At 44.0% G+C, this 13,538-nt stretch overlaps 1 protein-coding gene across 1 annotated transcript; it reads left to right on the forward strand.

The window, feature by feature from the left end:
- The first annotated feature begins 1,855 nt into the window (after positions 1–1,855).
- LOC122761705 (neurabin-2-like) lies at positions 1,856–11,767 on the forward strand. The gene is made up of 5 exons (XM_044016951.1): positions 1,856–1,984; positions 9,135–9,539; positions 10,178–10,386; positions 10,470–10,820; positions 10,913–11,767. Exons 2-5 carry the CDS (start codon positions 9,221–9,223, stop codon positions 11,750–11,752), a joined length of 1,719 nt encoding a protein of 572 aa, XP_043872886.1. The 5' UTR covers positions 1,856–1,984; positions 9,135–9,220; the 3' UTR covers positions 11,753–11,767.
- The last annotated feature ends 1,771 nt before the right edge of the window (positions 11,768–13,538 follow it).

Here is a 13,538-nt window from a genome sequence, read left to right on the forward strand (position 1 = left end):
TATTTTTTTGTAAATGCTTAGTGTTAGTTTTTTAAAATATGAAGTATTTGTTAAGTATTGTGTCATAAAAACCCAACAAAAGATGTCATTTTAAAAATGTAACGGATGGATGGTACTAGCACCTTGCATGTACTTGGTTTGGCCAGCAGAGGTCGCCTAACCTCCATTTAGGTCGGTCAGCTAGGCCACGCCCACTGCCTGCATCCACCAGTATGAGGTCAGTGAGTCATCGTCAATAACTGACGCCTGCTGAGAGATTGAAATCCTGAGGTGATGTATTTTAATTAATCTGAAATGTGGAGCAGTTAAAGGGAAAGTGAAGTCTGTCACAAACATCATGTAAAAGAGGGGGAGGGATGGAAAGAGGCAGAAAGAGATAAATTAATAAAGCAGGGGAGAAGAGGGGGAGAGAGGGATGGAGGCTTAATGGAAACCTTTACCTGCCTCCTTTGACAGAGGAGCTACAAAAACATTGACTACACACTCCTGGTGTTATTGCTCATATACCAGAGCTACCCAACCAGGGGTCACGACCCCTACTGCACATTATTACCATACAGACTTGTTTTTGTTTTTTTTTATTATTCTGCAGGGAGATGTCACATGCTTTCCCTGCAGTCACTGAGCAGGACAGTAACGCTCGTATCGCAGAGGTGCAAAGTTTAAAAAAGCTGATGATGGTGAAGCTTCAGGGAGAGGAGAACGCTGACTCTGTCAAAACATACAGTCCCTCATTAAAGCCTGGCTGCTTGGCCAGTGTGTAACGTAACTACTGTACGTGTAAGTGTATGTCACTCCCATAAAATCATTTGGTTTTTGAAGCTTTGAAATGCAAAGGCGTCGATTCATGGAGACGCCGGATGTCGTCATGTTTCTACAGCACATGAAGAATGACATGATGTGAAGGCCACTGTAGTTTCATGAATTATTAAACGACTAAACTAAACTACTTGAAAACTCACTCACTTCATGTACAGGATTTTACATTTATTTATTTATTTATTTGTTTATTTAATAGAAAGATTTCTATTACATTGACAAAGAGCAACCTCTTCACTTCACTGCATGTTAAAAATCCTTGAGGTGAGTGGATGAGTGGGTGAGTTTGTTACAATCTGCAGTCTAATCATTAGATGTCGCACATTCTTGCACACTGGACCGTCAGGAGTTGTTAATGACAGTAAAATGTAAATTAAATTACGATACAGAGAGAGAAAAAAAAAAAGATCAGATACTTTCTAATATCCACAGAAAATAATCTGCTATCAAATGTAAACGGTTGATTTTCCGCAGACGTCCAGCAGAATTTAAGACTTAAAGTTCACTTTCATTTCGTTCTGTTGTTGTGAAATCAATATAATGACATATGACGAATATATTTAAACTATAATGTGTTATTTTCTCTTTAAAACTGATGCGGCATGATAAGATAAATACTGTTATTGTTAGAACAAGGGATAACAAACATACACACATATGTAAACAAATAGACACATTGCAACTGACCACAAAACTATAAAAAATAACCACTCAAAATAAATCTTGAGCGCCTGTATGTGTGGTTTACTGTTAAATAGTTCATATTCAGAATTTAAAATCATGACTGATTACTGTTAATGTTGTACGTAGTTTAAATGTGTTGTTTTTATTTGTAAATATGTTGTAAAAATATGCGTCAAACAAAAGAAAAACTGGTCTATACTAGTATTGTTCTTTAATTTCCTTTTTATTTTTGTTGTTGTGCATATAGTTTATTATTTTTTTATTCATATACATTTTTTAAAAAAGAGAGGGATGGAGGGAAACAGATGATGAGATGAGGAGGAGGAGGAGGAGGAGAGGGAGGAGCAGAGAGCAGGCTGCCTCTCAGTCTGTTCACTGGCAGGAGGAATCAGCAGCAGCAGCAGCAGCGGGACAATGGTGTGTCTCCTCCAGCGAGGACCCTAACGGACGCCGGCTGCTTTCCGACAAACTGCAACACAAGGTACGAGTGTCTGTGTTTAACTCTGCGCTCAAAATGTGCTGCTGCTGTTTGTCTGCGGAAGAGAAAGAGAGGGAAAGAGACGAGAGAGGCTGCAGGAAGGAAGCGACGCAGCAGCGCAGCAGACAGACAGACAGACAGACAGCAGCAGCAGCAGCGACAGGCCCTGACAAACCTACCGTCTGCCGCTGGGTCCTAAACCGGCCGGTGACACGTTACAGCCCGGGCGGCTCAGACTGCTCAGTCGTACCGTCACTCTGTGCAGGATTTAACCGACGACGGTCAATCAAAGCGGGGGGAAAACACCCGGAACACTCGTTCCTTGTTCTCTCGTCTCGTTACGCAGAACTCCGTTTGCAAATCTCGCTGTTTTACATTGCCGTGCTTACCTTTAGACGTAAACACCCACCATGACGCAAAGAAAGCCCGTTTTGTATTTGTTGATGCTTTTTGATCAATTCGGCTTTTTGATTTTACACAAATGCTCAGTTTTATCGCGGTAAAAATCCAATCTTTTGTGTAAGCAAAACGCACGTCGCCCGCTGCCCCGGTGTATTTTCACCAAGGGAAATAACGGGGGGGAGCAAGCGAACCACAACACATTTTGGGGCCTGTACAATAATAAACGTGATTCTGTGTATCACATACGCGCCGAATGAACAACTAGTTCATTAAAGAGACACAGTAAGTGTTAAATTATAGACTGGTATTTACTGTACTTGCTATAAAAGTGACGCTTCTAAAAAATACTAGTTTTTGGATGGAAGTTTGGAGCGAGTAGCTTATGTCTATGCCAACAAAGCCTCTCTCTAGCCAGCAGCAGGAGCAGGCAGCGTGTGTGTGTGTGTGTGTGTGTCAGAGCAGGGAGTCTCCTCTCCAGATGCAGAGGTTGTGGTGTGAATAGATGGAGTCGTTGTAGTTTGTCATAATGTGCCTTCTGTTGCAAAGAGCGTGTGTGACGCACATCGGCATGCAGCGATGCGGAGATGCTGTGCAGCCATGGATGAATGGATGAATGGATGACTCTGGACAGACAGCAGCATGTCAGTGTAGCAGCATCAGCATCATCGGTGTGTGTCACACGTTGACCACAATGACTCTATGGAGGCAAACAAACACAGGTGGCACTGGTTACATACAATAATATACATTTATTATAGCACACTGCAATTAAAAGCACTCAGAGTAAGCTGATTGTGGTGAATTTTCAATAATAGGATAATCACAAATAGAGGATATTGTTCATATTTCACATAAGGGACTTAGTGCTCTCTAGTGTGCCAACATACAGACCTAGTGGTTTGTTTTGACGTGTCACTGCCACAAGGGGGAGTCTGAATCTGTTGTGATCCATAAAACCCCAAATATCATGTCAATTCTACTCTAAGAACAAGCGACATACTTTAAAAAGAGTTGTGACGTTAACACCACATGTTCTAAAGTAGTTCTTAACAGTTCAGTTGTTTTAAAGGGTCACAATTCTGCTGTCAGACTGATATCTGTATCCAAAGGTTGTGAATATCCTTAGTTTTTGTAACATGACAGCATATTGTAACACGCGTCAAGTCACTAATGTGTGTGTGCAATGTTAGTAACATTAGTTCATCACTTTCTTCTCCATCATTCAGAAAGTGTGCATCCGTCTGTATCGGTGCACAGTTCCGGAAAGCACGTTGATAGGGATCAAATAAATGTAGATTATGAAAAATGTGCTCTAATACGGACGTTTCCCGTGAGCGTGTGCACGTGTGCACGTGTGCAGTGTGAGCGCAGTGAAGGCAGATTACTGACAGAGAGACGCTGAAATAAAACTACATTAAAGCATTATTATTCTCCCAATTATCTAAATTGCAGCGTTATCACGACAGTAAATTCCTCAGTGTTGACAAAAGGCAAAGAAATGAATTCAAATATGCTATTTTTTTATTGAACATTTTGCAAATAATTTCCCCATTGGGCTGAGAGTGCTAACCTTGCTCTTTATTAAACAAAAAATCCCTCAAGGGATTAATATAAAGAAAGATTAATGAACTTTGCTCCATGCTATCTTCTTGTAGACCTCTTGTAAACACATGTAAAGTTTTTTGCGACGAAATCCAACGGCGACATGTTTGTTTACAATCTGTGGGGAGAGCGCGCGATGGGAGGACGGAGGCGGGAGTCACCATGGCAACACAGCGCAGCCTAGATACATAAATACCGTAGTTAATGAATCGAATAGGCCTAGTGTTCGGTTTGGAACGACAAAGTCCTGGATGTCAGGCTTGCGTTTCGACGGAGAACAGGACCTTTACTTGGAAAGTAAAGGTCTGCAATTTTCAAATCGCAAGAGGCGCAATATTTTTTTAAAAGCCAAAATGTGTCAAAATCAATTTTTTTTATTAATTATTGAATGAATCAAAATTTAAGACTGAACCAGTCTGTAGAAGTGAGAAGTAGAAGCTCATTCTCCCGTAGACTTCCATTCAAATTGGAGTTCTTTTCGCAGCCAGTTGAGCTGCCCCCTGGTGGCTGTTCAGTTTACTTTTACTTAACCGTTAGACTTATAATAATAATAATAAATCACATTTATATAGCGCTTTTCTAGACACTCAAAGACGCTGTTATGTTTTTTTTACCTTCAGTTTTGTGGAAGCATGAGACACGTGACGTTGTCATTGGAGAGATGAGAAGAAAAGCTCAGCTTATTTATTAGATTATTGGTTTTGTTTAACCGCCAATAATCGAATTGGTGGTTAAATCGGAGAGCGGAGTCACTTTTTTGTGTGGTTGTGTTCATCAGTTGCATGAGTGGCCATCGTGACAGTGTCATGGTAACAATGACAGGAAAAAAATCACAGGAGCTGTGTGTGTGAACCTCTTCTGTCATAAACACTGACCTTGTCAGGACCAGTAGTCCTCATAAAAACCTGAACCTGGTCTAAGGGATAATGTTGTGTCCTAAGACAGTCCTAAGAAGAATAGATTTGCAAATCTGTGTCCGCGCTCCTGCAGGCGGCTATAGGATGTTTGCTTGTCACTGCGCACTTAAATTCACATGATCAGCGTGTGAGATTCACTGTGTCACAAGACACAGTGTGTGTGTGTGTGTGTGTGTGTGTCAGTGTGCAGGAGACAGGATCTTCATCCACCGTCCCTCATGATGCTGTCCTTCTGCACCTACAGTCTTTACTACAGTGTTTGTTCCTCAGCGTTGCCGGGAGACAGTCGGCATGTGACGGCAAGTCAACGAGGACATGTTTCCTGCTGCAAACTTTTGCATTGAAACAATAAGTGCATCAGTCGGTTATTTACGACTTTATATAATTTTTGACGTTCACAGACGTCTCCCGCAACCAGGCTCCTGTTGGACTGGTGTTCACGAGAGCTGCAACTAACGATTCTTTTCATAATCGATTAATCTGTCGATTCTTTTCTCGATTATTCGCTTAAAAAATGTTGAGCGGTGTGCGTCAAACCTGGAAATGCTGATGTTCTCAAATATCTTCTTTTGTCCACAAACCAAAATGATTGAGTTTTAATGATTTCTTTGTTATCCAGAGCTAAGAAAAGAAGAAAATATTCACATTTAAGAAGCGGAAACGATCAGAAATCTTGCTTTAATAACGATTAAAACAAAATAGTTGACAATTCATTTAGTAATCGATTAATAATCGATTGCTTTTAGCACTTTATCATCTATTTCCTTTAAATGGGAACATCATGTACAAGATTGGCTGTACAGTCTATGAAAGAAACTCTGAAACTAGTGATTGACTCTTAACTCATGAGGGAGATGTTTGTCTTACACTATAACTCATTCATTCAGTCATCATGTTGATCTTTATAAATCAAATGTATATTACATATACACATACGGTATATGGTCATCAAAAATTAAAGTTTTAGTGACGTAGTAGCATTTATCAAGTTAATAACCTATTCAAAAATGCCCTGTTTTAAAGCCTTTAATGTGCATTCTCTCACTTTAACAGCAGACACACAGACAGTACGATGCCGCTTTACGCCAGTATGCGGTGACTTGCGTCAGACTCTACGCGTGGATTAGGACCAACCTCGCCATTAATAAGCGTTGACATCAGCAGTCGAGTCGCCACGCTCCCTCCGCTCCGACACTTTGGTCTGAAGCAGAGTGGAAATTTTGACTTCAGCATTTTTTGGCTTGTTAAGACTTGAAGACACCAATGACAAAGGCAGGGCTGTTCACGCTCTGGGGTTTTTGTTTTCGTGTCCGCTCGTGGCCGACGTACACAGTGTATCCCTGTGAAAGTGGAACCCGACCAACGGTTTGAAATCTTCACACCTCTGTGCTGTGAATTTTCTCACAGATCCCACTGTCAGTGGCAGAAAAGGAGACGTGTCCGCTCTGTCCCCGTCTCATTAGGTAACCGCGGGAGTTGCAAAACCGTCTATTTTCACATAGCTTCTAAGAAAGCGGTCATTGTCGTGTGTTAACAATAATTGTCGTTGTCTTTAAAGCTGAAATTGAAAGCTCATACTTGTCATTGTGAGGTTTAAAGTGACAGAAAAACACCATCCACATTTACTTTCACTGTATTTCTCTTTGCTCTCTTTTTAGTTGGTTGTATTATTGTTATTTTTGCACTCACACTAATCACTGATAGTGTATTTGACCTCTGCATTTAAGCACACACACAGGAGCACACAAAGGAACTGCTGTATGTGTGTGTTATGTATCTGAAACAATAAAGAGAGCAGATTTAACTGATCTGTTAGGGGTGGAAATCACAGGGATCACGGTCCACGATACCAATAATATCACGATTCTGTGATAATCAGCATATTACATGGTGATATCTGTCTCGATGAAGATCTGTGAGAAGTTAAAAGTGCAGGATTTCTCAGTTTATTCACAACATAGAGAGCAAAGTTGTCTTCTGGGTCCGGGTCGCCCCCCAGCCACTTCCACCAGCTTCTCTGGGGAGGATCCCGATGCGTTCCCAGGCCAGCCGAGTGATATAACCCCTCCAGCGTGTCCTGCGTCGGCCCCCGAGGTCTCCACTGAAGAGGGACATGCCCGAGGCGTCCGTGAGGCGCTCAAATCACCTCAGCTGGCTCCTCTCGACGTGGAGGAGCAGCGATAAGGAGCTCCTCTCCTTATCTCTAAGGCTGAGCCCGGCCACTCATTTCTCACCCTGCTCTGTCGGTCATTACTCAAAGCTCATGATCATAGGTGAGGGTTGGAACATGTAAAATCCTGTCAAACTCAACTTGTCCTCTAAAAACGTTGTCCCTGTGTCGTGTTGACACAACAACAAACTGCCGGCACGACCTCAAATCATCCAATTCCAGGAAGTGCGTGTTTTCAGTTTCAAGAAAATTGCGGCTAATTATCTCGCTGACGGGCTTGTGAATGACGGACGCGGCCTCTGTCTGTCTTGACATGAAGCAAATCACTTCCTGTGTGCAGCGAAACAGAGAAAGCCACGACAGAGCGTCGCGTGGAGCCGCCAGCACTGTTTTCACTTATGTGATGAAAGTTTGGAAACGAAATAACCTTTCGATTTAATTTAAAAGTTACATGCTACCATCTAGTCGTCATGGTTTGATTAATGTTTTCTGCAGACCTCACAAAAAGGAGGGCTGAAGAATGAAGTGCAATATCACTGACATTTCAATATCTGAGACTCAAATCACAAAGGCAATATCTGTTAGAATAGTTTTTTCTTTCCTTTGTTCACATTTTCTGTTTTTCTTTCCTTTTTTTAAAACCTTTTATCACTTTAATCAATTTGCAACCCAAAAGGAGAAAACGGTGTGTGTGTGTGTGTGTGTGTGTGTGTGTGTGTGTGTTCTCTCGTCACAAAGTCTGTCGTGGATTCAGAGCAGCTACACAAACGCACACACGTGTCACGTGAGGTCACACTTTAATTGGATTATCTTGTGGGCTCCTGAAGTGTGGGTGTTATGAGCGACACATTAGAGCAGCTGTGGTGCTGTGTGAAGTCAGGCACAGTAACAGTTTCTATCAGAGGCAGATAATAGCTCTAATATCGGTGTAATACTCTGCATTACACAATCATAGTTTTACATCTATCTGCTTGTTTTACCTCTGTTTCTCCGGTTCTGTTCCACTCTGTTTATTTTCAAATATTCTCACAGTTATTTTATTGATTATGGGAGAAAAAAATACAGCGGCAACTCGGGCTGCAGCGAATACACGATCAATCGATTATTAAAGTAAGAAAAGTGTGAATATTTTCTGGTTTGTTTGCTCCGTATAAACGAGGGCTGAACAATTGTAACTGTAAACCCTGACACATGAAAAATAAAACAGAAAATTCTATATATTTGGATCTGAGATGTTTATTAAACCTCCCAAAAAAATCATATCATTTTGTTTATGACATATTTTTTGTTTATTATTTGCAACGTTTTGCTCACAACAAGGTTCTTTTGATCAAACAGTTAATAATTGATCATGTTGATAAGGGTTAAAGCCAAAATATCATCACTGTCTCGATCTGACTGAAGAGAACATCTTTGTTTCTCACAGATCTGCACACAGTAATCATTTTAAATGTCTTCTTCAAATGAAAATATGAATTATGATGTACAAATGTTCCCTCGCAATTAGATATTTATTCATAATTGTTTTCACCTTAATATAAACAAAGAAATCATTCGTCGTGTCGATGAAACATCATCATTCCCAGGTTTGGGAAACAATTTTCAACATTTGAAATAATCATTAGTTGCAGTCTGAGCAGCAAATTATTGGCTGGTTGGTCAGAAAAAAAGCAGTCACAAACAGGCATTGATTGACCTAAAGCTTGACCTCCCTCTGTATACACTGTACGGTGTCTTGGTCAGTCATAGATAAACTGACCAGTGTGGAAGAGGCTAAATGGTGGATCTATGTCAGGCCGAGAGAGATTGTGCTGCTACAACTCACTATGACCTGTCGTAATCTACAATAAAATCACTCTTAGTTTCACACTCAAGTCTTCTCAGATTGCTGAAATCACACACTCTGTAGGAAGCTAGATATTTTGAGATGACAGGAGGTGTCAAGGGCCGGCTTGAAGTAACAGGAGCTCATCTTGTTTATCTGTTATTGATTCGATGTTGAATATTAGACAGTGATTCTTCACAAATATGAATGATTGATCGGTCTGTGTCTGTGATGCAGGAGGTGAATGTCAAACAGCTCCAGGATGCTGCTGTCCTCATCCCTGCCGACCTGCTGTTCATCAGGAGGTTTCTGATTTGCCAAACATGATGAAGACTGATCCCCCGTCCGCCACGGGGGGCAACGGGGCGCCGGGCGGGAGCAGTGGGGGCAACGGAAGCTCCAACCTGCGCAGTCCTTCACCCCACCGCAACGCGTACGAGGCCGGGTTGGCGGCGCTGAAGAAGGCGACCGACCACCTCAACAATGCCGCCAACGGAGCCCCCGCCCCTTCCTCCAAGCCCGCTCTTCTGCCCCGCCCAACCGGGAGGGGCCGGAGATATGGATCGAACGTGCACCGCATCAAGAACATGTTCATGCAGATGCAGTCGCCCGGTGACGAGGAGGACGGAGCCAAAGTGATCGGTAACGTGCTTCGGTTGTTTTTCAGACATTATGGAGGCAGTTATGTCATGGGCTTGAAATGAACCATTTTCTTGTCCAGTGTGCGAAGTGGTGGGACTGCAGACTCCACCCCCTTTCCCAAGTATGACGAGGGACTAAGGTGGTTTGTCAATACGAGAAAGAATGTAAACACAACTTTCTCCATTCCCTCCGTAGTTTCCTCCTTCTCTATTGTGTTCATATGGGCGGAGCCATTCTTTGTGGGTTTGTTCTGTTCTGTAGAAAAAAACCCTTTACCTAAAGTGCATATGAAAAGCTATGAAAACCTAGTTTGTGATCATTCACTTATACAAAGATACTGATGGGTAGTATATTCAGTTTCTGCCAATAAAACCTCATTTATCTAATCCCATCTTGAGAGGAAGGTATACACCCAGGGTGTACTCGGGTTCCAATAGCTAGCATAATCCTAATCTGCATATTTTTGGACTGTGGGATGACTGTGGAGAAAACCAAAGCAGACACAGACACATTTAAACTCCTGGAACCTGGATTCCAACCCGTGTCTCCATCGTGAGGTCCTTGTCGTGTTCAGAAATGATTAAAGTTGTGTGTCAACATGAAGTGTCTCTTTTTCATTGTCGTGAACGTCCCCGCAGGTAAAGACCAGGAGGTGAAACTGTCTCTCCCAAGAGTATCCAGCCTCAACGAGAACGTCGACCACAGTGCTCTGCTCAAGTTAGGTGGGACGGTGTCGGAGAGGGTCAACCGGTTTGACTCTAAAGGAAGCGGAGAGGACGGATGCGCCGCCACAGGTTTATCCAAACTGCAGGAGACCAGAAGGATGTTCGAGCAGCGGACTCTCCAGGTCAGGAGGCTCTTTTTTCCTCGCGTAAATACTTGTGCTCAATCAGCCAGAAATCAACAACGGTCTGTTTTTGTGTCATCCAGGAGAAGCAAGCGGCCACAAACCGGATCTTACTGAAGAAGGAGCGGGCTTCAGGCTTCCAGGACAGCCGTCTAGACGTCGTGGCTCGCTTTAATGGCTCCACAGAGGCTCTGGACCGGCTGGACGACCCTCCTGCCCCGGCTCCTGCCCCTGCTCCGGCTCCGGCTACCATTCCTGCTCCTGCAGCTCCAGCTGGGCCCGGCGAGGCTGTCAGCCCCACCGTGAGCCAACTCAGTGCTGCGTTCGAGAAGGGCGAACTGCAAAACAATCTCTACCTCCCCAAGCGTCGCTCAGCCCCTGCCCTGGCACCAAAGCCCAAACCACCGGCCAGAACGGAGGCTGTCGGCAAGAAGGTGACGTAGCTTCACTGAAAAAGAAAGCCAGTTAAAGTGCATTAACCAAAAGCTGTGAATTTTTCAGACAATCTCTTCTCCTATTCTCTCAGGCAAAGGTGTTGCCTCCAGGTAAGGAGGCTCATGAGGAGGAGACAGCAGGAGAGGCCACAGACCTACAAGAAGGGACTGGTTCTCTGCCGAGGAGCACAGAAGGAGTGGTGGCCAGTGAGGAGAGGGATGGGTTCGGACAGTCAGGAGACCAGCTCTCTAACTCCTCCTACTCCTCATCGTCCTCAGTGGCCGTCACTTCCTCCTCTTCCTCTTCAGAGGCCAAACCGGAGTTGGAGGCCCAGCCCACAACAACCGAAGCCAGAGGCTCAAGTACAGTGGCCGATCCAGACCAGGAGCTGCACGGTGACGAGCAGGACGGCTCCACCAGCGGCTCGGAGGTCGCAGCCAGGCTGGTGCAGGCAGACGTTCATGCCTCTTTGGAAAATGGAGAAAAAGAGCCCCCGGGTTCCTCCCCCTCCTTGGAAGAGAAAGGAGTGGACTATGAGAGGAGGGACGAGGAGGAAGAGGAGGAGGAGGATAATGATGACGACGGCTCGAGGAAGGAGGATTATTCCGAGGGGGATCCGGTGGAAATCAGTGCGTACAGTGGGCTCGGAGAGGAGGACTCTGGGGGCAGCCAACTGGACGATGAGGAGGACGAAGAAGACGAGGAGGAGTATCAGCCAGAAAGCAGCTGCTCTGAGATCACTGGCCTCCCTGAAGAGGAGGAGCCTGTGCCACCCAACAGGAAGATTCAATTTAGCACTGAGCCAATCAAGGTGAGTGAGCTTTTGTTGGGTGACGCCTTCAACGTCTCCTCGGTGGAGGAGAAATTCCATTTTTCTGTTGTGCTTTTGTGGCAGAGGCACAACAGAAAAATCTGTTATGACTTTTTATGAAATCTCCTTGTGATACTGAACTGTCAGACACAAAATAATAATAATACATTCAGAGTCTTTTCAGTCTCTGATGGAACAGCACGACTTCTTTGACCCTGACAAACGCAGCATCTACTGCTGTATGACACTTGTTGATATTGCCGTGGTGATACATTTTTGTTCTATTGTGCAGCGCGAGCTTGTGCTGACACGGCTTCCTCCATGTCTGAGAGGAATTTCAGTGTCTTTCAGCTTATTCTTTTGGTTTTAGACATGAAAAAATACACTGAAAATGTTGAGATAGGGTCACGCGGTTGGTTGTAGCGGTTAGCGGTTAGCACTCTTGCCTCTTGCAGCAAGAAGACCTGGGTTCAAGCCCCTTTCTGCATGGAGTTTGCATGTTCTCCCCGTGTGTGCGTGGGTTTTCGCCGGCTTCCTCCCACCGTCCAAAAACATGCATTGGACACAAATTGACCGTGAGAGTGAATGGTTGGATGGTTGTTTGTCTCTATATATGTCCCTGCGATGGACTGGCGATCTGTCCAGCGTGTGACCCCACCTATCGCCCTATGACCCTGTTGTGGAGGATAAAGCGGTAGAAACTGGATGGATGGATGTTGAGATAAATCTTCTACAGTGCAGTCCCAGACGCCCTGTACCATGTGGATTCACTGTCACTCATTATAGGTAGGGTTGGAGAAAACTGTTGGAACAGGCTACTTTTTGAATGTTGAATGAAGTCCAAGCCCCTTACTTCCCTCTGAAGCTCCGCCTTTCAGTACTTTACGGTGACGCTAACTTTTTTGGATAAAAACAAGAAATACGCCTGTTGTTGTCGCCCATTCTGTCGCAACGTTGCTGCAACTGTCTCGTTGGATTAAGCGAGCTAGCATAAGCTCTGGTGTTGTCTTCTGTGCATGTGCGATTAGTGCAAGAGGCACACATGGTAGATGGCAGTTTGATTGATGCATCACGATCTAATTCGTTATTTGGACGGTGTTTTTAAAGGACTGTCCGTTCCACAGGTGACTGACAGGTGACAATGCATTCATTCATCGGTTACAATCGCGATGTGTAGAGGATTTTATTATAGTAAGCAATTATAGTAAAGAATGCCTAAACTTTTAAAAATGTTAAACTATAGGGTTGTTAGCAGCCAGAGAATGTTACCAACCATTCAACACATTCAACAAATGTATGCGGTGTTAGTAAAACTCAAAAGAAAGTCAGAATTATGACATTAATTTCAGTATTCTGTCTGTTTCCAAAAACAGTTTATCTTAATGTGGCCAAGGGTTTCCATACTGATAAGCCTGCGGTTCTCTGTCTAACAGACCATGGAAACAAAAAGAAAAAACTGAATTAGTGCGGAAATGACTGAAATCACTCGCTGACTTCCTCCTTCTAAAACACACAGTGTGCATGTGGGGATATTTCTTTTTGTGCTTTTTAATTTCGCCATAGTAAATCCGCTGACTGTGGCTCAAACACTGTGTGTGTGTTTGAACATAGACCCTGATTTAACAGAAGCTGTATTTGTACTGAATTGCTTGTTTCTACCACGCACACACACACACACACACGCGCGCGCACACACCTCCCCCTCACTGCAGCAGTCAGCTGGTTGAGCCCAGTGCATTGTGAAACATGTCTCAATGTGTGACGTCTCCGGCGATGGAGTCGTCCTCGTCCTCGGCGCTCCTCGAGTGAAAGCGTTGACACGCAGAGCGGAGAGTCTACGACATGATGATGCGCCATGTCACGGATGAGTGGAGGGTACGTCAGGACAAATGACAGGATTTACATA

This window comes from Solea senegalensis, unplaced genomic scaffold, assembly GCF_019176455.1.
Source record: "Solea senegalensis isolate Sse05_10M unplaced genomic scaffold, IFAPA_SoseM_1 scf7180000014892, whole genome shotgun sequence".
Lineage (NCBI taxonomy): Eukaryota > Metazoa > Chordata > Actinopteri > Pleuronectiformes > Soleidae > Solea > Solea senegalensis.

Bases quoted from the DNA above. Each gene is read 5' to 3' on its own strand.
- LOC122761705 (XM_044016951.1), top strand. From the start codon at position 9,221: ATGATGAAGACTGATCCCCCGTCCGCCACGGGGGGCAACGGGGCGCCG. The intron at 9,540-10,177 runs GTAACGTGCTTC...ACGTCCCCGCAG, and splicing joins GGACGGAGCCAAAGTGATCG to GTAAAGACCAGGAGGTGAAA. The intron at 10,387-10,469 runs GTCAGGAGGCTC...TGTGTCATCCAG, and splicing joins TCGAGCAGCGGACTCTCCAG to GAGAAGCAAGCGGCCACAAA.